Source organism: Rhopilema esculentum, chromosome 3 (assembly GCF_057945365.1).
Source record: "Rhopilema esculentum isolate cy_ngs chromosome 3, ASM5794536v1, whole genome shotgun sequence".
In the NCBI taxonomy this organism is placed as follows: domain Eukaryota; kingdom Metazoa; phylum Cnidaria; class Scyphozoa; order Rhizostomeae; family Rhizostomatidae; genus Rhopilema; species Rhopilema esculentum.
In genome coordinates, this window is record NC_142817.1 from 7,533,724 (window position 1) to 7,553,686 (window position 19,963).

The 19,963-nt window shown below is 37.3% G+C and overlaps 4 protein-coding genes across 5 annotated transcripts in view; 2 read left to right on the top strand and 2 right to left on the bottom strand.

The window, feature by feature from the left end:
- LOC135692838 (uncharacterized) overlaps positions 1–5,175 on the bottom strand; it is a 24,981-nt gene extending 19,806 nt beyond the window's left edge. Inside the window, exons 1-2 of the mRNA XM_065211158.2 lie at positions 4,731–5,175; positions 295–378 (exon numbers count right to left, since the gene is read on the bottom strand). Of these exons, the coding sequence (XP_065067230.2) occupies positions 295–378; positions 4,731–4,871 (225 nt within the window). The 5' untranslated portion in view covers positions 4,872–5,175. The remainder of the gene's footprint in view (positions 1–294; positions 379–4,730) is intronic.
- Positions 1–19,963, top strand: part of LOC135692843 (uncharacterized) — a 152,459-nt gene that overhangs the window by 12,652 nt on the left and 119,844 nt on the right. The gene's annotated exons all lie outside the window — the stretch shown is intronic.
- On the top strand, positions 6,461–16,365 carry LOC135692837 (uncharacterized). The gene is made up of 2 exons (XM_065211156.2): positions 6,461–12,312; positions 13,690–16,365. The coding sequence occupies exons 1-2, from the start codon at positions 6,897–6,899 to the stop codon at positions 13,983–13,985; spliced, it is 5,712 nt and encodes a 1,903-aa protein (XP_065067228.2). The 5' UTR covers positions 6,461–6,896; the 3' UTR covers positions 13,986–16,365.
- LOC135692848 (eukaryotic translation initiation factor 4E type 3) overlaps positions 18,916–19,963 on the bottom strand; it is a 31,789-nt gene continuing 30,741 nt past the window's right edge. The window contains exons 10-11 of the mRNA XM_065211177.2: positions 19,775–19,952; positions 18,916–18,980 (exon numbers count right to left, since the gene is read on the bottom strand). The gene's annotated coding sequence lies outside the window, so the exon portion shown is untranslated. The remainder of the gene's footprint in view (positions 18,981–19,774; positions 19,953–19,963) is intronic.

Consider the following 19,963-nt stretch of genomic DNA (forward strand, 5'->3'; position numbering starts at 1 on the left):
CCTATTTTGATCCGCAATTAGGTGCATATTTTTCATCTTGTTCCTTCGGACCCTTTTTCTAATATTCTAAACTTTCAGGAGTGTCAAAACAAAAAGTTTTTTTTGTTGCAAAATGTTTGCTTTTTTCAAAGCAATATTTGACATTTCTAAAACGTAGACTATGCCCAAGCTGGTGATTTTATTACAAATCCGAGAAATCAAGAAAATTGCACTTTGCAAGGATTGAGTGAGGAAGGAAATATTTGGTGCTCAATCTTGCAAAGAAAAAGTATCCTGATTAAAAATTCTATCTACCTCTTCATGGAGTGCATAAAAATCTCTATATCTCTTTCTTACAATCCAGCTGCATTCTCCAAATGTGACTTTTATTTTGTAAACCTTTAAAAACAATAAATACAGAAAAATTAATTAAGCAGGTTATCTAAATACAAAGCACAAGTGTTATTACAAAGCCTTTTAAAGTACAAAGGGTTCAAAAGTTTGGCCTCTTTTATAGCTAAATAACCTGGCAACCAGAAAATGGATAGCCTATCCTGAAAGGGGGTTTCCTATTTTGAAAGTCTTTAATGAGCTGAAATTTGGAACAAATTATTATTTCCTCATGAAAAATTACTTGGACTGGAGAGATCATATACAGGTCTGGCCATTTGAGAAGAGTCATAACTCTTGCTCCTTTCCAGGCTTTTCTCAATTGCTGGAGTGGAGCTACAGATTGATTTTCTAAATTGCTCCGAAAAGCAAATTGATCACCTTGAAATCAATTGCCTTGTTTCTATTCATATTAATCTACAAACAGCTCATCTGGATATCATTAGGATAACTGTTTGCAGTTTCCTTGCTAAAAGTCTTATGGCCAGGCCTGCTTATATATAAGTGCTATCCTAGAGCAATCCATTTTTTATCAGCAGTACACACTAGTTCGCCATTTTGCAGAGTATGGCCAATTTTGACAAGATATTGGGTTTATCAACAGCCGCTAGGTCTTGGTGCAAAAAAACCAGAAAAAAATTTCAGGTATATAAATGTTTCCAGATACAAAATTGATCACATCTAGTTTTAGGTGTGCCATCAACAGTACCATGTTTGTCTAACGTGTTTGGTTTTCCTGTTGATTAATTTTATATTATTTCACCGGCATACCATTAAAACCAGACCCTAAGACGTAGGGCCCTAAAGTAATAAAATCAAAAAGGACCTTTAACACCAGAAGAGTCTTCACCCTGATAAGAGTTGATCACAGTTGACTGTCATCATCGCACCATGAGGACACATCAACTGTCAAAGATGCTTTTGCATCTACTCCAGCGTTTTTCCGCCTGTTATCCACATCAGCTGCCTTCAAATTAGTCCGTCACTGAGTCAGACAGCGACAAGGAAGTTTAGGGCAGCCTTTTGGGCTTCTTCTAGTTATCTCTTCTTGAGTTCGCATCCGAAATCCAAACAAAGTAGAAATGGGCCTTTAGAATGCTTGCCACAGAACTGTTGATATTTTCCTGCAAACTTTGCACAAAAAATTGTGACTGCCAACGGCACAGGGTAGAAAGAGGCCAAGCTGAGGGTTCTAAGGCAATTTTCTTTTTACATTTTTCATTATCATTGTTATTTGATCTTGATTAAATCTCTTGAGATGATTTTTCTCTTCAAAACCAAGAATAACAAATCGATAGCCAACTTCCCAGGGGGGCTGAGCCCCCAAAGCCCTGGAGCCCCCCCCCTTAAGTCTGCACCTATGATAAAAAATAATTACCAAATAATTTATTGAATCTATTTTTATGCATTGAACTTTTGAAGCTGACCTCTGTTAGTAGATATCAGTTCCAGAATTTTGTTCGTCTATTTTTTCTAATTTTGAGTGGCATCTGGTTCATTTTTCATTATTGATTTCCTGAAAGTATAGCCAAAACAATACATAAGTTGCAACTTTTTTCATATTAGTCAATTAAAAATGCTTTATTGTGTAAAAGAAACCAAATTGTCTTATCAAAAAAATCAATCTTCTTATATGCAGGTATATACAGTATGCTCTTAGAAATGTCAAAATCTAAAATTGCACACCAAACCAAATTTACAACAGCGATTTTCTAGAAAACTTCTGTTTGCGAACCCCATAATTCGCCAATAATGCCATTTTCTCAGAATGGGGAGGGCAGTATCCAAAAAAATCATGCAAAAGCGACAAGCAGCAACCAAAGAAAGTGTCTGCATTTTCATCTCTGACATATGCCTTGCTCTTGACTTTTGTGTGTCTCTTTTTTGTGGGCGATTCCAAGAGGCTAAACGACTTTGAAATGTCTTCAAATTCCTCAGGTATCTAGAACCTTTAGTTACGAGTTTTGTGATTGGCTCGTTGCTTATGGTGGAGATTCCTTGGGTGTTCGCGGTGGTCATATTTGTATACATTTTCATTGGTTATTTCAGAGAATAGATTCTTCAAGAACAATTAACTTTGCAACATCAACAACTCCATAGTCTTAGACCGGCACTGTGAGAGAGGTAAGAAATAATGGCGCAGTGGCAAAACTACACGGAGGAAACTATCTAAGAACTAAACTTTGACCAACGAAAGTTAATGACATAACAGCATATAATATAGGTAGGCCCTTGTCTTCAGTTTTTCCAACAAAATATCTTCGGATGCAGGAGGAAATCTTCGGATGCACTAGCCAACACTCTCGACACCCATACCACCCAAAACACCCATCACACTATTCATGTGTATAAGTATATACACATACTATGTACTAGCCAACACTCTCGACACCCATACCACCCAAAACACCCATCACACTATTCATGTGTACAAGTATATACATACTATGCACTAGCCAACACTCTCGACACCCATACCACCCAAAACACCCATCACACTATTCATGTGTACAAGTATATACACATACTATGTACTAGCCAACACTCTCGACACCCATACCACCCAAAACACCCATCACACTATTCATGTGTACAAGTATATACACATACTATGTACTAGCCAACACTCTCGACACCCATACCACCCAAAACACCCATCACACTATTCATGTGTACAAGTATATACACATACTATGTACTAGCCAACACTCTCGACACCCATACCACCCAAAACACCCATCACACTATTCATGTGTACAAGTATATACACATACTATGTACTAGCCAACACTCTCGACACCCATACCACCCAAAACACCCATCACACTATTCATGTGTACAAGTATATACACATACTATGCACTAACCAACACTCTCGACACCCATACCACCCAAAACACCCATCACACTATTCATGTGTACAAGTATATATACATACTATGTACTAGCCAACACTCTCGACACCCATACCACCCAAAACACCCATCACACTATTCATGTGTACAAGTATATACACATACTATGTACTAGCCAACACTCTCGACACCCATACCACCAAAAACACCCATCACACTATTCATGTGTACAAGTATATACACATACTATGTACTAGCCAACACTCACGACACCCATACCACCCAAAACACCCATCACACTATTCATGTGTACAAGTATATATACATACTATGTACTAGCCAACACTCTCGACACCCATACCACCCAAAACACCCATCACACTATTCATGTGTACAAGTATATACACATACTATGTACTAGCCAACACTCTCGACACCCATACCACCAAAAACACCCATCACACTATTCATGTGTACAAGTATATACACATACTATGTACTAGCCAACACTCACGACACCCATACCACCCAAAACACCCATCACACTATTCATGTGTACAAGTTTATACACATACTATGTACTAGCCAACACTCTCGACACCCATACCACCCAAAACACCCATCACACTATTCATGTGTACAAGTTTATACACATACTATGTACTAGCCAACACTCTCGACACCCATACCACCCAAAACACCCATCACACTATTCATGTGTACAAGTATATACACATACTATGTACTAGCCAACACTCTCGACACCCATACCACCCAAAACACCCATCACACTATTCATGTGTTCATGTGACACTCCAATTAGCTGATTCATTTGAATTCTCTGTTACTGAATATCACAAATATGAATTTAGGGGCAAGAAATTGTAACGATGTTTATTACATAGAATAACGAGGGGGATTCCCGCTAAGCCAATCAGGTGCATCGTAACTAAAGGTTCTAGGCAACCCAAATTCCTTGCTGCTCTCTGACTCCATGATGGACTTATTTGAGGACAGCTGATGTGGATAATATGTGGAAGAATGCAGTAGTAGTTGGCACAAAACCACATTTGATAATAGGTCAATGATAGCACGAAGCTGATCATATTTCAATTGGAGGGCAAACAATGTTGAACTTGCCAAATCACAATTCATGTGCACAGAGAAAACTAGAGAGCAACACACTCCCTGGAACATCAATTACCATTAAAGTATCCTTTATTTGCCGACAAGTTTGAAAGTTCACCAAAAAAACTCCTGGTTTTGAGATGAAACATTGTTCAAAATTACATTTTACAGTAGATCAGCATCAGCTTGTTCTTAATTTTTTCTCAACTTTTGAACAGTTTTGAGACTCGTGTTCTTATAAAATCTTCGTATAAAAAAAGAGTGTACTTTTCCAAAGTGCTAGCTACCTACAGATCATAGGTACATTATCATCTAGACATAAACAAAACACGGACATGGATTAGAAACATTACCCTGTCTGATTTACAACCTACTTACAGCATGATCTCGAGCTTTCTCAGTGCCAATTATAGAAACAGTCTTTACTCCAAGGCCGCGAATCTTTGCAGGATTCAGCAACTCCATGTCTAAGTCAAAATCTTGACGTTGAAAGAGGACATTTATATGTTCAGTGTTCATGAAGATTACGTCGTGACAACCATAATCCTTTACTTTACGGTTTTATTGAAGCTGGAACAGCCTTGCTTCTAGCCGAGCTATCTAATTCTACGCTTCTATGTTTCCTTCTGCTTGCAAAAGCTGTCCAAACTCTGCTTATACAAACTTTATTTCTCGCCATACGCATTTCTCCACCTTCAACAAGGTGCAATCAGAAGTATGGGCATTGCAACATACGCTCCTCCGCACTTCTAATTTATTACTGCAACATATCGTTGTCAGCATTTTGCCACAGGTGGTGGGGCTTATTTTGACTCTAGTCTCCTTGGTTGGAATTCGTTTGACCCCCTAGCAAAAAAGTTAAGTTTATTTTCGCCATTCGAGAAACTGCAATTCCAAGAAAGTGTTCAACAGCCGAGATTCTCAGTAAAAAGCGATAAGAGGGCCTTTTTGCTTGAAAATGGAGAGGGTTTACTTGCAAATTGATATGGAAATGTATACAAATGGGGGATTTCCTCTAACAAAAAATTGGATTCGCAGATTTCAATCTTTTATTTGTTCAGATGGCGGAATCACTTCGATTGCATGAAAACTTGTGCAACATCAAGAAAAGTTCTTACAGCTGCACAGACAGCGAAACAAAATAACACACTGATGCAAGATTGATACATTGCTCAGATCCTGGGGCAGATTTAAGGGGCAAGGAGGGGGTGTTAGGGACATCCTTCAGGTGACTGGGAAATTATGGAAACGCCTGTTTTATAAATTCAGCTTTGAATTTCAAGATAAAGGAAATTAAGAAAATAAACAACGTAAATTATTGCATTATTCTGTCACTACCGACCACCAAAAAAGCTTTTTACGGAAAAGAAGCAAAATTTACTGAAGAACATAACCTTTTAGGGTGGGGTGTTGCACACTTTACATACAGTACAACCCGCTGTAAATCCATCCCTGCGCGGATCTTTCCGTCTTATAAATCAGGCCTCATTATTATTTACCATTGCAGTTTTAAATAAACAAAGCGGGGAATCCAAAAATTAGGCCAAAGTATGCACAGGTAGAAAATGATCGCAAAGGCAGTTCAAATTTGGAATATTGGTGGAACGTCTTCGCGGATCAAAGAGGTGGTGGAAATCAGAAGCGAAGGGTCTTAAAAATCCGGAACAAAATAAACAGAGGGGGCGTCTATGCCCGACCTCAGCGAAACTAGGGATAATTTTCAAATCATTATTATTACTGTTTCTGGCAGTGAGAAAAACTAAATATTTTGCATACTATTTTACAATTTCTGTAGCACCCGTCGCGCAAAAAGTTCAAACTGGACAAAGTTGGTTATTTTGAACTTTCTCACCCCTTTTGATTGACACTAATTATTCATAAAAAACAAGGGTGACATCGTTTACTCCACTTTCTTAAAGTTGCAGCCAATTTCAAGTAATCTCCCATTAGATACTACTTTGAAGGATCGTTCAGACTTTTTACTTTGGTCGTGAAGAATTTGATCTTTGTGAAAAATTTATTTTGATGGAATCCAAGTTTTATGAACAAAAGCCAACCAAACTTTTTGCTAAAAGTTGAAATTTAGGTACTACTCTGCATATTTTTCAGATCAGTGGTCCAGATTTGTGCGCTGCGATGGAGCTGCCCTCGTGAATCCAAGGGCGACAACAGCAGCAACACAGCAACAAAATGAACAGTCAACAAACCCAGGTGTTCACGTTTTAACTGGGAAGTGATTAGTCTGAGTGCTATAATTATTTTATGATGATCTCGTGAAGTTATAGCATGTGTCGCAAGTTTTGCGTTCTATGAAGACGCGTATGAAGAATTCCATCGTTAGAGGAGAAGGTTTATTTTAAACTAATTTACAGAGAATCGCAAACGAAATTTGATCGATACGATATATTATATCATGTGTTATAGATGGAGAGAAGGACGTTATACCAAAGTTTTGCTGCTTTTAAGGTTGATTTAGCTGGCTATGTTTTTAAAAACCATGTGTAGTGCAAGTATTGGCAGCATGGTTTACGCCGAAGAAATTGCATGTGTACTGCGGTTGAGCTAGAGGTCAAAATTCAACTTGAAATGGAAATGAGGGCCACAGACCGGAGTGAAGAAACAATATCTAACGAAATGGAGGATGCGACGTCGGTTATAGCTACTCTAAAACACAAACCAGTTATTATGTCTTATGGCTTGTTGACAAAAGTGAAATATGAGCACAAATCGAAGAATTGTAAGATTCAAAGTGTCACTTATAACTCCAAGACATGTGAGTATGTTATCGTTGATTCAAGAGGAATATCTGCGTGGAGTAACAGTTATAAGCTTGACAAGACATCAAGGCTATTAGAATTTCCAGCATACCAATTCAATGTGATCAAAATATTGCTTTACTGTCGACCTTTCAACCTTTATTTTGCATTGACAAGAGAATACCAACTGAAGATTTACAACCTAAATTTTCATGAAACATTTTCAATTGAATCAGATACAAAGGCTTTGATCCATATGATATTTAATGCAGACACAAATGAACTAGTAACAGCCAGCAGATCTGAAATTCAAATTTGGAAATTTGGGGAACTGAACCGACAAAATGACTCTACGAAGGCAAGTTATGGCTTGATACTGGAGAGAAAATGGACTATTGACAAAGGGAGGTTGATTAACAGGATAAATTTGGATAATGAATGCCAACGATTGTATTGCTTATCTGAATCAGATATATGGTGCTATGATTTGACAGGGAGGTTTGTGTTTTTCATAAAAAAAGCATGCTCCACTCACTTATCAGCTTGTGCTTATGCAAACACAGTTCATTCAGTTATTGCTGGATCCATTGATGGTCAAATAAGCATTTTGACAAATTCAGGTGGAAAGATTCATTCCTTCTTGTCACACTCAAGCCTTATTACTGAGATTATGATCCATCCATCTGACGGGCATCTGGTCATTACCTCATCACTTGATGGTTATGTCAAGATATTCTCCTTAGATTTACTTGAGGAGCTTTACTCCTTGAAAGTTTTTAGTGAAGGCATTGAATACATGGCACTCAGATCAGAAAATCTTCTATTTTGCGTATCTACAAAGGAGATTGAAATTTTTGATCTCAATTACTTTTGCCAGTTCTGGGGGCAGTTGCAATACCAAGCACAAACTATTGAGCTAGTAAGAAATTCAAAAAAGAGCAATAGATTGATGGTAGTTGATTCAGACAGCAGTATGAAGTTGTTTTCAGTAAAACATGGAAAAAAATTGTGCACAGTATTACCACCACCAACTGTGGGGCAGTCAAATAACGTACTTGCCTGTGTTCATGACCGTGATTACAACCTTGTCTACTTCCTGGTTACTCCATCAGAAATATGGGTCTACACAACAAAAACTGACCCAGCATGTTTTTTAGCTCCAATTGATTTATGGGAAGAGCCTCAACATGAAAAGACTTCAAGAGAGCCAACGCTTACTCCTCAAGAGCCCATGGGTACTCCTTACTCAGGACCAGAAGATCAAAACTTTGCTATCAAGATCAACTGTAACTGCATTGAAGTGCTACAAGACTTTTTTGAAACTGAATTTTTTAATGGTGATGGAGTGCTGCAAACAAAATGCAATTTCTTAGGCTGTGGTATGGAAAACGGAGATATATTGCTATGTAATCCATTAATGGGTGGCCGCAAAGAAAAAACCATTTCATTGTTTAAAGATCCTATAATTGGATTAAGGTATGTGAGGGAGCAGTGTTCCTGTTTGGTTATGACAAAAGGGAGCGAAAGCCTAATTCTAAAAATGATTAATTCAAACTTGGAGACATCTTTGTCTGTGTTCTGTGAAAATGATATTTCCTGTTATGCGCTAAAAGAAAATTCATTAGCAGTTGGATTTCTAACAGGACATATTTTGGTCAACGAATTGCCTGGCCATGATCAAAGAGCATTTGTTATGACAAAGTCGCTGTCAGTTGATCATTATCAAGGAGTACTTTCTGTAAGTTTCCATCCAGTTCTAAGCATAGTGTGCAGCTCCGGTAAAGATTCTTGTATTAAAATTTGGAGTCTTGACAAAAATCTTCTTTGTGAGATCAATGTAAACAACTCTTTAACAAGTGCTTGCTTTCTCAATAGCAGTGGGGAAATTCTTATGGGCTTTCATGGTCACATATTCATAATTAAAAATCAGAGACAACTAAGCTGGCTTTCTTGTAAAGAGGATGAGAATGAAGATCAGAGCAACTCAGGATCTGAGATTTATGAAAGCCCACACATTAAATATGAGCTTAAAAGACCACCAAGCCCTGTTAGTGACAACATGGAGAACTACCTTGTTCCCTACCAAGACACGATGTTTTCAACTATTGGTACCTGGGTTGTTGATAAAGGTAGTGATATGTTTTCATTCAGTGACAATGATAGCATTCTACTAAAAGACCAACAATCTGATGATGAATCCCTAGCACCTACTGAAATTTATCAAAGTAGTGTTTATTCAGCCAGTAGTCGAGGGACAGAATTATGGGGACTTCCAGCATGTGGTGACAGTCCGGAAGAAAGTGTTACTGAATCAGATGAAGATGTTCTACACCAAGAGACATTTGATGATGAAAAGGAGGAAAGAAAAGAAGAAAGCAAGAAACCCACTGAAACTAAATCAAGGCTGGAAGAATTGCTTGCAAAGACTGAGCAGAAAAGAGATTCAGGTTCATTAAAAGGAAGGAAGTTTGCACATGGATCCTCAGAGAAATTAAAAAATGCCAAAATCGATTCGAAAAAGTTGAAAAGTAAACAAAAGCAAAAGGGGCCTAGTTCTTTGAAGGATATAACAGTCACTGATCAATCAAAAAACGACTTACCAAAAGAAAATGAGTTAGCATTAAAAAGTGGAAAGCGACAAATTGTTAAGAAGGTTAAAAAGACAGCAGAATCTCGTACAAGAGTTTCGGCAAAGAAAACTGTAATTCAACAGGCTGCTGATAATGTCTCATCAGCTGAGCTGAGCAATACCTTAGATCCCAAAATGGCTCAACAAGATAGAAACGAGCTTGTTGATGGAGGATACTCGAGTCCTGCGTTCGATAACGATACACAAGAGTCAGAAAAACATGTTAAGCTGACAGATGAATATGGAGTATCGGTAGTGAAAAACCAGATTAGGCTGGCAACCAGTGCAAAGAAAGTGGATTCTGTTTACAAAAACAGCGCTGAGAAGACATTGAGAAGTCCTGATACTGTAGATCAAGTTAACAAAGGTCTTAGAGGTCATCATACTCAAGAAAATGTTGATGAAAAGGTTGATGTTCACGAAAGACCTGGAGTTTCAAGTGCCCAGTTTGATTCACTATGTTCAAGCCCAATTTCTGTGTATACGCATGAAAACGTGGAAAGCCCACTTCAAACAGAGAATACTTTTTCAAGTAGCCCGCTGATAGTCGAAGGCAGTTTGGCAGACAGTCCATTCCAAATTGGCTTTAAAGACAGTCCAGCCTCTTTTGGTGACAAATCTGTTGACCGTCTGTTACAAGCTGACATTGAAAATTCTTCTGCACCAGAGGAGGAATCCAAGGGTGTCAAAACTCGAAATAGAAAGTCAGTATTTGGTAGCAACATGCAATACATATCTAATATAAGCAAAGAATCTTCCAATTTGTCAAGTGGGACAGGTCGTACGCAACTCAGAGGCAAAAAGCACAAAACTGAACCAAAAAGACCACCTAAAGATTTTGTTAAAACTAGAGTGGTTCCAGCCTATGAACCAAGAAGTTGGACCGAAAGTAATGCAAAGAAAGCTCTAGCCGCACATGTCCCACTTGAAATGCGAAGCGAAAAAGTGACACTTCGGGAAAGTAGCGAACGAAACCAGAGGCCAGCTGTTGCAAGTGGTACAAGAAGAGCGAGAAGGGGGCAAGAAAAAGTGCCTGTACTGAAAAGAAGGAGTTCCCAGGCCGTCAGAGTCCCAGTTGGTGACTTTATTGGAACCGAGAGGTTTCTTTCATCTTCATCCATAGAACTGAGGAATGATTCTCCCATGATAAACGTCCAAGTGGAAGAAAATGCTGAAGAACAGACAGCCGATGTTTTGAAATTTTGCGTCTCGGCTTTGAAGAAGAAAAACAGAAACATCAGAAGAACTTCAACATCTGCAAGAGCAAATTCGGCGGGTGTAAAGTTTACTGACGCAGCCATGGATGGGGGTGCAGATCAAGAGATGATGGCGAAAGATACTCGACCAAATACGGCTTTTTATGATCAAGAAAGTTACGTGAATACTTTTAAAAACGCACAAGAGGACTTCGATGATGCACAAATCGAAGCAGTGAATCATACGAATATGGTTAATGATCAGTTCTTTAACAAATCCGTGGATAGCCTGAGATCTGAAGAGATAACAACAGAGGACCACTTGGAAGACCAAGCAGTGAGCCATGATGGAGAAGAATTCAGTTTCAGAGTAACTATAAGCCGTGGTAATAATCTTCGAAAAGAGGGGAACGACTGGAGAGAAGAAAGGGGAACACATGGATATGATGAAGAATTTGCGTCTAAAAGCTTGAACATGTTCGGAAATCAAATGATGAAAAGGGGTTATGAAAAGGGGGATGGAGGGACAGGCGATCAAGAGAGCAGAGGATTTGATCCGTTTCAGTATGTCAGTGTTGGAAGGGAGAGAGCAAGTCACACGTACCATCAAGAGTTATCTGAACCCAGGACAACAAGAACTCAACATGACATACCTATCAGCATTTACAAGAAAGTACGCTCATCTTTATTTAAAAGGAGTCAAGAAAACACCCACGACACTGCAGGCACCGCCATTAGAAAAAAAGTGGATGAATTCATGTCTCGTGAAACAACGGAATTATTTATGCTGAATGAGAGAACTGTGTCATTTTACGATGAAGTCGAAACAGTGAAAGGCAATCCTGCAACTATTCGTTCTAAGGATTATAATAACTGGGTATCCAATGCTCCTATTGCACCAGTGGCTTCTAATAGAAGACTGAAACAGTTCTATAGCAATCCAATAACCCATGATAGTGATGCTTCCAAACAAGGCTTGATATTTGTAAGCCTGCCGACGACCAGCGATGAGAGGAACTACGTTGCAGATGACGAAGAAAAAGCATTCTACATTCTAAATTCAGCCGATCAGGGGCGAAAGACAGAAACACCAGCCACTGCGCAGTCAATACGAGTTGCTAGCCCGCAAGACAAGCTGTTAGAACGGAGAGCGTTTTCAGCACGTTTGAGAAGACGCCACGAAAGCGCAAAGTTTCGAAGAGATGTGATTGAGAGACAGAAGCGTGCAAGAGCTGGAAACAGGAGCGCCAGTCCAACTTATAGTCGTGATTACCCCGCAGAGTTTTTCGTAGACGACGAGAAAGAGGCCAGAAGCCCGTGTATGTACGAATACAGCAAGCCACTACCTTTGCCTGATAAACCGAAAACGAATCCAAACGGTAAGTTCTATTTGAACTTATTCTTTCAATACATTTTTAATATATATTCAACAGATCAAAGCCATTGATCTCACAAAAAGACTGTATGGAATAACCTATTGTTCTCCTTGATCAGCACGAGGAAGCGATTTAATCTATCCATCTTGAGACCTCTCGTGTCTAAAGCTTTGGGCTGGCAATTGTTAAAATGGTGCACACACAGTGCCGCGCTTCAAATTGTGCATTAATCATTAAATTCTTAAATATTCTAAGAGACAACAGGCCTAGGAAAAAAGTGAACAATGGATTCTCCGTTACATAAGCTTAATACCACGACAAAAATGTTTAGCGTCACTTACGAATGCTGCAAGTTTTTGTTTCAACGGTTACTTTGAATTTTGCTATGAAAAAGCAAGTTGAACTGAAACCAATATGATTGCACTCTAGTCTCATACAACACGGCGAGGTCTCAAGATGGACGCTGCTATGTGGATTCAACGCTGGGCTGGAGAAGATCGATTCAGTCTTTCTTTAGATCAGTGATCAAAGCCCTCTTTAAACAAAGACCAAGTACGACACTAAAAAATTGAAAACAAACCTTTTTAATAAACAATTACCTGTTATTGGTCATAGTCTAAAATGTTGGCCGAAAAAATTTAAAGTTCTACTTTTAGATTTGTGTGAAGTTCTGAGCAAATATGAAATTTTCTTTTCAATTTATTCAGTGCAGGTATTCCAAATCCCGTGGATCTTCCATTTAAAATTTTAATTTATATGCGAAAAACCAACAAAGCATTTTCTTTCATCTTGCTTCTTATTTGATAAACTCGAAACTAGAAATTCGCTATTTGCATGTCAATTTGGGTGTCACCTTTTAAAAATTTTCATGATTACACCCACCAAACTAACTGGATTATGAAAAATCTCGATAGGTTTTGGATACGGAACAAATTTCAAAGAGAATTCATAGATTATGATCACTGCTACTGTTATGTTCTCGTTTTTGATATTGTAATGCTCTTTTATTAGCTTTATGTGTCTACTGGCAGTTGCTTCAATTTTGCTTTTTCAATGCCAAATCTCTAAATTTTAGCTTTATCGCTGCACAAAATTTGAGTTTATCACTGCACAATAACGATTTATCACTGCACAAATTGGTTATCACTGCACGTTAAAATAATGAAAGGATGGTTATCAACCAAAGACGAATGAACCGCGAGACACAGGACCCCCCCCCCCCCCCCTCTCATCACTTTTTCAGAGACAGAGGTAAAGTGCCTATTTGCAGGGCATAAAGGTACCATTTTCTGCCTGGATGTGCCCGCCCCCCATTTTTGTAATGCTCCCTAAACCATTTCTATCCACTGAAGTTTTCTAAATGATACCTTTTTGTTGCAGGGAACAAACCGAAGGCTCTCAGAGCACGTCTCTCAGGGCAGTCATTCCGCTATGGCAAACCAGTTGCAAATGACGAGAACGAAGCCGTTATTGTCGACTTTATTCGTTCGTCTTTAAGCAAAACAGGAGATGGGGTAAACTTGCTACCAAGGCCGAAGTCTACACCGTCGATTCCAGCAAAGTGTCATAAGTACATTCTCGTGACAGAGACAACAAAACAAGAACAGAAGCTATCCAAACGCGAGGAAGAGCTGCTTCGAAAGAGATTTAGTGAGTTTTCCTTAGAGGTGTCTTAAGGCTCTTTAGATATACAGTTATTGGCATAAAATGTTTGATAAAGTGTCCTTCCACAAGTAGTGTAGCATTAATGCTAAAAATTAAATAACTTATACAACTAGACGTCTAGGTATGTTTTATCACCAAAAGCAGCAATATACAAGAGGAGGGAGTGTTGAATAGTTGAATCACATCAGTTGTGAATCTTCAAGTAAATTCAAGATGTAAGATATTTTGCGAGGGATTTTCCAAAGCCTCAAAGTTAGCAATTTATGTTGAACAAAGGGGATGTATTGGAATTGCTTCAGCTGGCACCTTTCTTTTAAAACAAGACCACCAGTTTAAAATACGCCTTTTGTAGAGAATCTTGAAAATAAGCTCAATGGGCTTAGTATTTCTAATAAAGTAGTAAGTGCTGGATTTAGAATACTGGCCTATTTACTGAAATCTTCACTCTCATAGACAAATATTTAATGCTTTCAATAATAATCAGTGCTTGTAAAATTTACCTCGCTAAGGATACTGTCGTGATTGCTTTTAAGCCCCGTTGATTCTTCTTTGTTATTGTTCCTCCAAACGATATCTTACACTATCAGCCCGCCGTGAGCAATGTTTGTAAAATCAAAACTAGAAATCCCATTTTGAAACAGATAGACATCTTCCCAAAACGTGTTTAATTATTATTATCTTCGTTTTCCACTTCCCTGTGCTATCTGTAAACTATTTAAAGCGGAGATAATTCATTTTATAAACCAAGCTTTCTGGAAAATACTAACATGATAAATAAATTTGTAACAAAAAACAATTATTGCAAATGACTTCTGCATGAAAGAAAGCTAGTGAGAGGTTCAGTCTCTATGGGCATTCAATTCTCCTAAAATTTTGGTAAAAATTTTTGAATATCACAAATACAACACTAACTGGATAAAATTTTTATCAAATTGTTGTCGTAATTATTCAATATCTTTAAACTGTATATTTGCTGAAACATTGCCAAACGCTGGAACAATTTATTCAAAGAGATTTACTACCCCATTTTACTGTCACCATTCAAGCCCATTTCACTATCACCATTCAAAGCTTAACCATCCTCGTTTAGAGTTTTTTAATCTTCGGTTTATGTCAGGAAATCGTACAATGCTTAGCATTAGCCAAGTTTAATTAGTTGTTTTAACGTAAATTATTCACAAATAGTTTGATAAAGTATTTTCTGACAGTATGGTTGTTTAAGTTGTAGATATTGCAGTTTCTGTTTTCATGTTGTTTTTTACTGTTTTGCAACAACAGTATTAATGGTTGTTTGTATGAATTTTCTGCACTGCAACAACTATCAGGCTGGTAATTAAACAAAATATGTAAAGCTTTAAAATCTTTCTTATGATAACAAATCTAATACATTGTCATAAGGTGCTACCTTGTCTAGCAAAATATTTAGATATGATTTCATTAGCCAAATACATTCTTCAAGTGTTCTTGAGAACATTGGAGGCATTTCAAAGTGGAGAGGCACAGGTTTCTTACTTGTGTTCTTTTATTAGTTGTACATTTCAAGCATTATGTCTTTTTAAAATAGCTTCCCTAAAAACTAGATGGGTGTATCACAGATTATTAGAAACCATAGAGCTATGCTCTGTAAGTTTTTCAAATAATTCACCGCTAGCAGGGCCAGTCATTCACTAAAAAGAAAGTGTTTGTTCACCATTGTCTACACATAAAATGATGTAATCTGTTTGCATAGGTTTAGTATCCACCCACTGTTAGATCAGATGTGTAAATTTTCACACTATTTTAGCTATTCAATGATGAGTTAATGTTTTAAAAATTCTATAATAGTTATGCAAGCAAGTTTAGACACTAAATTCAGAAACAGGAAAGCTTTCCAGCAGAAAAACGAATTCCCATATTAAAATACATAATTCTAATGAAAAAATGCAAGTCTCACCTAGTGATTAGAGCCAACAACAATCTTTGCATTGCCATACATACCCATTTAAATTAAAAAATCGTAATTTGCTTTGTTGAAAAACAAAAATTTGCCAAATTCCAGGTACTACTTTGCAAAATCTTAAGCTACAAATATTATTAGGGTAATACTTCAATATTTATCAAGAAGGGGTAGCCTTCTAGAAAATGCACTGCAAGAAGATTTGCTACTTTAGAGTAATGGAAAGTTCAACAGAGAAATACAGGAATAAGTAATATATATAGAAAAACAGCAACAAAAATAATTTGCTAAACTACTTACTCAGCAAGTAACTTTCAGTGTTATTAACGCCACAGAAGGTAAATAGCTTTTGGTTCATTTGTTCAAGTATGAATAACAAAATGGTTTTTCTTTATAGGACAAGCATCAATGCAATTTACTTTGATTTTTCAAGATTGTGTGATGCCATCTGATTTTGTTGACATTATGCCACGAAGGGCTTCATATAACAGCTACTAACTTTTTACTTTGTGTATTGCCATACTGATCTTTTCTTGCTTTTTTATAAGTAGGTTTCTGAAAAAAGGTATAAAATTAATCTAAGAAATATCTACCAATCACTGCAAGGAAGAGAGACCTAGAGGAAAGTGCAGGTTTAGACAGGAAAATATATTGCTTAAGATGGAATACATGACATCTAATTCAAAAAGCAAGACTGTTTAAAGAAATCCTGGGTAACACTTATTATGATAATAAAATTTAATGAACAAAGCAACCAGAATGACCATCAAAGTTAACCAGGGCCCCTCATAAACATCAGTGTAGCAATATGAATTCATAACAGAAATGTACTGGACAAGTCTAGCTAGACCATAAAAACAGTTTAATATAAAAACTGCTTTCTTTAATGATAACATTAAAAGCCGGCAAAAATGTAATGAATAACTTACCCAGTTTCGCCTTCAAGAGTAACAATTGGATTTGGGTCATCATCAGGATATATAGCTGATGCCTCTTGTATTAAGGATGCTATAGGACCAGAACTATTTTTGTTGGCATTTCCTTTAACTGCAACAAAACATAAATATTTATCAATGTCTTTTCGTCATGTTATGTTGAAGACAAACAACAAAAAGACAGAAATAACATAACAAAACAAGTTTTATCTCTATTTGCAAGTTTCTCGGTTTGTTTTTTCATGCAAAATAGCGCTTGTGCTCGAGCTATAACAAGAAGTCTAATTAAATTTAGGTATGTGAGTCAAACTTGAAACATTATCTACCTGACTACTCATTAAAGTTCTTTGTAAGAAGAAATTCATACTTAAAAAACTGAAATTACCAATATAAAAAAATCCCCTTAACTGAACAACAAACTCCTAAAAACTTATTTATATACTGAAAATTGCTTGAATTTACAATTATAGGCCTGCAAATCAATGTTAATAATTAGACAAAGCAAACAACTGCAAAAAACATTTAGTTGCAGGAATCAACAGTCTGAAACAATTTACAATATGAGATCAAGCTTCTTCTGCGCCAATGAAGGTCAAGCTACTTCCAAAATGTTTCAAACAAGCAGAATTCAGGAGGCTGAAGGCATCTTCCAATAGCCCAATGACGCTGTTGTTCTTTCTATTGTTCTTTGGCTCTTACAGCTGCTGTTCTTTGGCGCCTTATTACATCTTTCAACACAACAAATATGTTAATTATTAGATGTCTAGTCCTCCCCATTGTTTGCTAATGGATCTTAATGGAACAAATTGTTTAGTAATTTTGAAATGATTATCATCCAGATTCATAAGAGATTATCCAAATATGTTGTCTTTCTCTGGCATCATTGAATTTGTTTACATTGAAGGTTCTTCACCAACCTGCATGCTTAAGGGCAGTTGTCTTGAGAAATTGACTATGTTTTGTATTTTCCTGCAGTACAATATTAGGCTGGTCTTTTGAATTATAGTCCCAAAGCATACCGGTTGCGAAAAAGCCTTTAAATAAGATTTCTTAACTTGGATGTGACAGGGTAATCACTAGACTGTATGTTAGTCTGCAGAGTATGATGTTTATGACCAGATTCGAAGATGTTGGGCTGAAGATCTCCAGCATTAAATATTCCTGCAAGCCCACATATTGGAGTAAGGCTGAGCCAATTTTGATTTCTTTGGCATAATTACACACTTCTTTATCAACAAATTTAAAGGTCTTGGCACAAAGCGCCTTTGTTTACTGGCAAACCTCCGAGACTGCAAAGTATTTTTTGTGCACATAGAATGCCTGCCCAGGAGCAAACCATGTTGGAAAATAACAGACCAAAATACCCCATAGTCTTAATTTGAAAAAGCATGGATTGGATCAGAATAAATAATCTCAGAGCCCATACTTTGTCATCTGGCAAACTACTAGCCTGGATGAAACATGGAATCCCTGGCTTCTTGAAGAGATCATTTCAATTCTGTTCAGGCACTGTGCAGCCATTGAGCTAGCAGGGGCTATAGCCCCTCCACTTTTTTGTGATAATGCGCTAGAAAACTTTTTGGAAAGTTTTCTCTGACTATGGTCTAACACAACATTGAATAGTATACTCCTAAGAAGTAGCAGTTTTTCTTGACTGGAAAACAATTTTTGTTCATTTTCTAGGTGTTTTTCGTGAGGTTTTATTATCCCCAATTCAATCTTATCTATTTTTATAACTATTGATATCTGCTCTGAAACAGATTGTTTATAAAACCCCAGTAGAAATAAGCCAGTACTTTCTACAAGAGGCGTTTTCTGGCACTCTAGAGGCCTGGCCTCAAAAATTTTGGTCACGCCCTTTTCAGCCCTCCCACTTTTAGACTGGTGCACGGTCCCTGGTCCTGCTAGCAGTATGCAAACCTCATTTTACCAACAATTGTTTATTAATAGAGCAATGCATAAATCTATGTACCATCTCATACTTTGGTGTACAGCAATTCACTGAACACGTGTATCCATTTTTTATACCCTGCAGAAAAGATTTTTTGAATGTCATAAAAATCATAGATGTACCTGCAATTGGCAATCCTTGGTTGTCAATGCAAAGAACTCCTGTGACACCAGGTTCCTCCATTCTGAAATCAACAAACAATTTACAGTTCAATCTTGCTGGCCATTGCCAAAATTTCAATTTCCAAAATATGACTCTTTAGAGTCATTAAATCAAATGCATTTTATAAATTTAGCATAAACATATAATGGATGTAAATCTTTTAGATATATTTAATACTAAAGTAAAATTAAAGGATATCTGTCAAAGAATAACTAATAAAAAATTCTGTCAAAAAATAACTAATAAAACAGAAGCAGCCTTTTGAAAAATCTCAGGCAGGCACTAGGGCTGACTATGCTGGGTACCACTACCATAAGTTCTTGATTTAGCCCAAAGCGTTTGCGAATATGCATATTTCTCATGGAGATGAAAGCTCTTTGGCATGAAAACTGCTAATTAAAAAAATGTTGACTTAAGGGAGGCTTATATGAAGGGGAGCCATATTGCTGGCTTCTTTGGTTATCTGAACATTACCCTTGCCCCCCAAAGGCCCATATAAACCTCGAAATGCTACTTGCATGTATCTTTTAACAAGATTTGCTTGCTTCTAGTTATTTCACCCAAAATTCTCGTCAAGATTAGCCCCGTCCCTCTCCCGTCCCTAATAACTGCTCTGGCATTCCAAAGAGCAATTCACTTCCAAGTAAACTTCCGAAGCACCCAAAATAACTCGGCTAGCGGCCAAGGGAAGTCAATCTAAACATTATTTTGTTCGTGGCCTACAACGTTGTTGTTCAATAGAATATGCTATGTTGAGCATCCAACTAGCCGAGTCATTTGCAGGCAAGATAGAGGTTATTTTCATTAAATTCTTACGTTTCTGTGAGCAGGAACTCTAGGTTTTTCTCCATCTTGAAAGTATCTCTTTCAGGAGGCATGCGAATTACCATCTAATTGCTTGAGAAATCTTCAGCTAGCAACTTTCAAATTATTTATTGCTCAGACTCGTCTTCGATCACATGATGGTTGACTGACTTTTCACATAAGATCGAGGCTAGGGATATT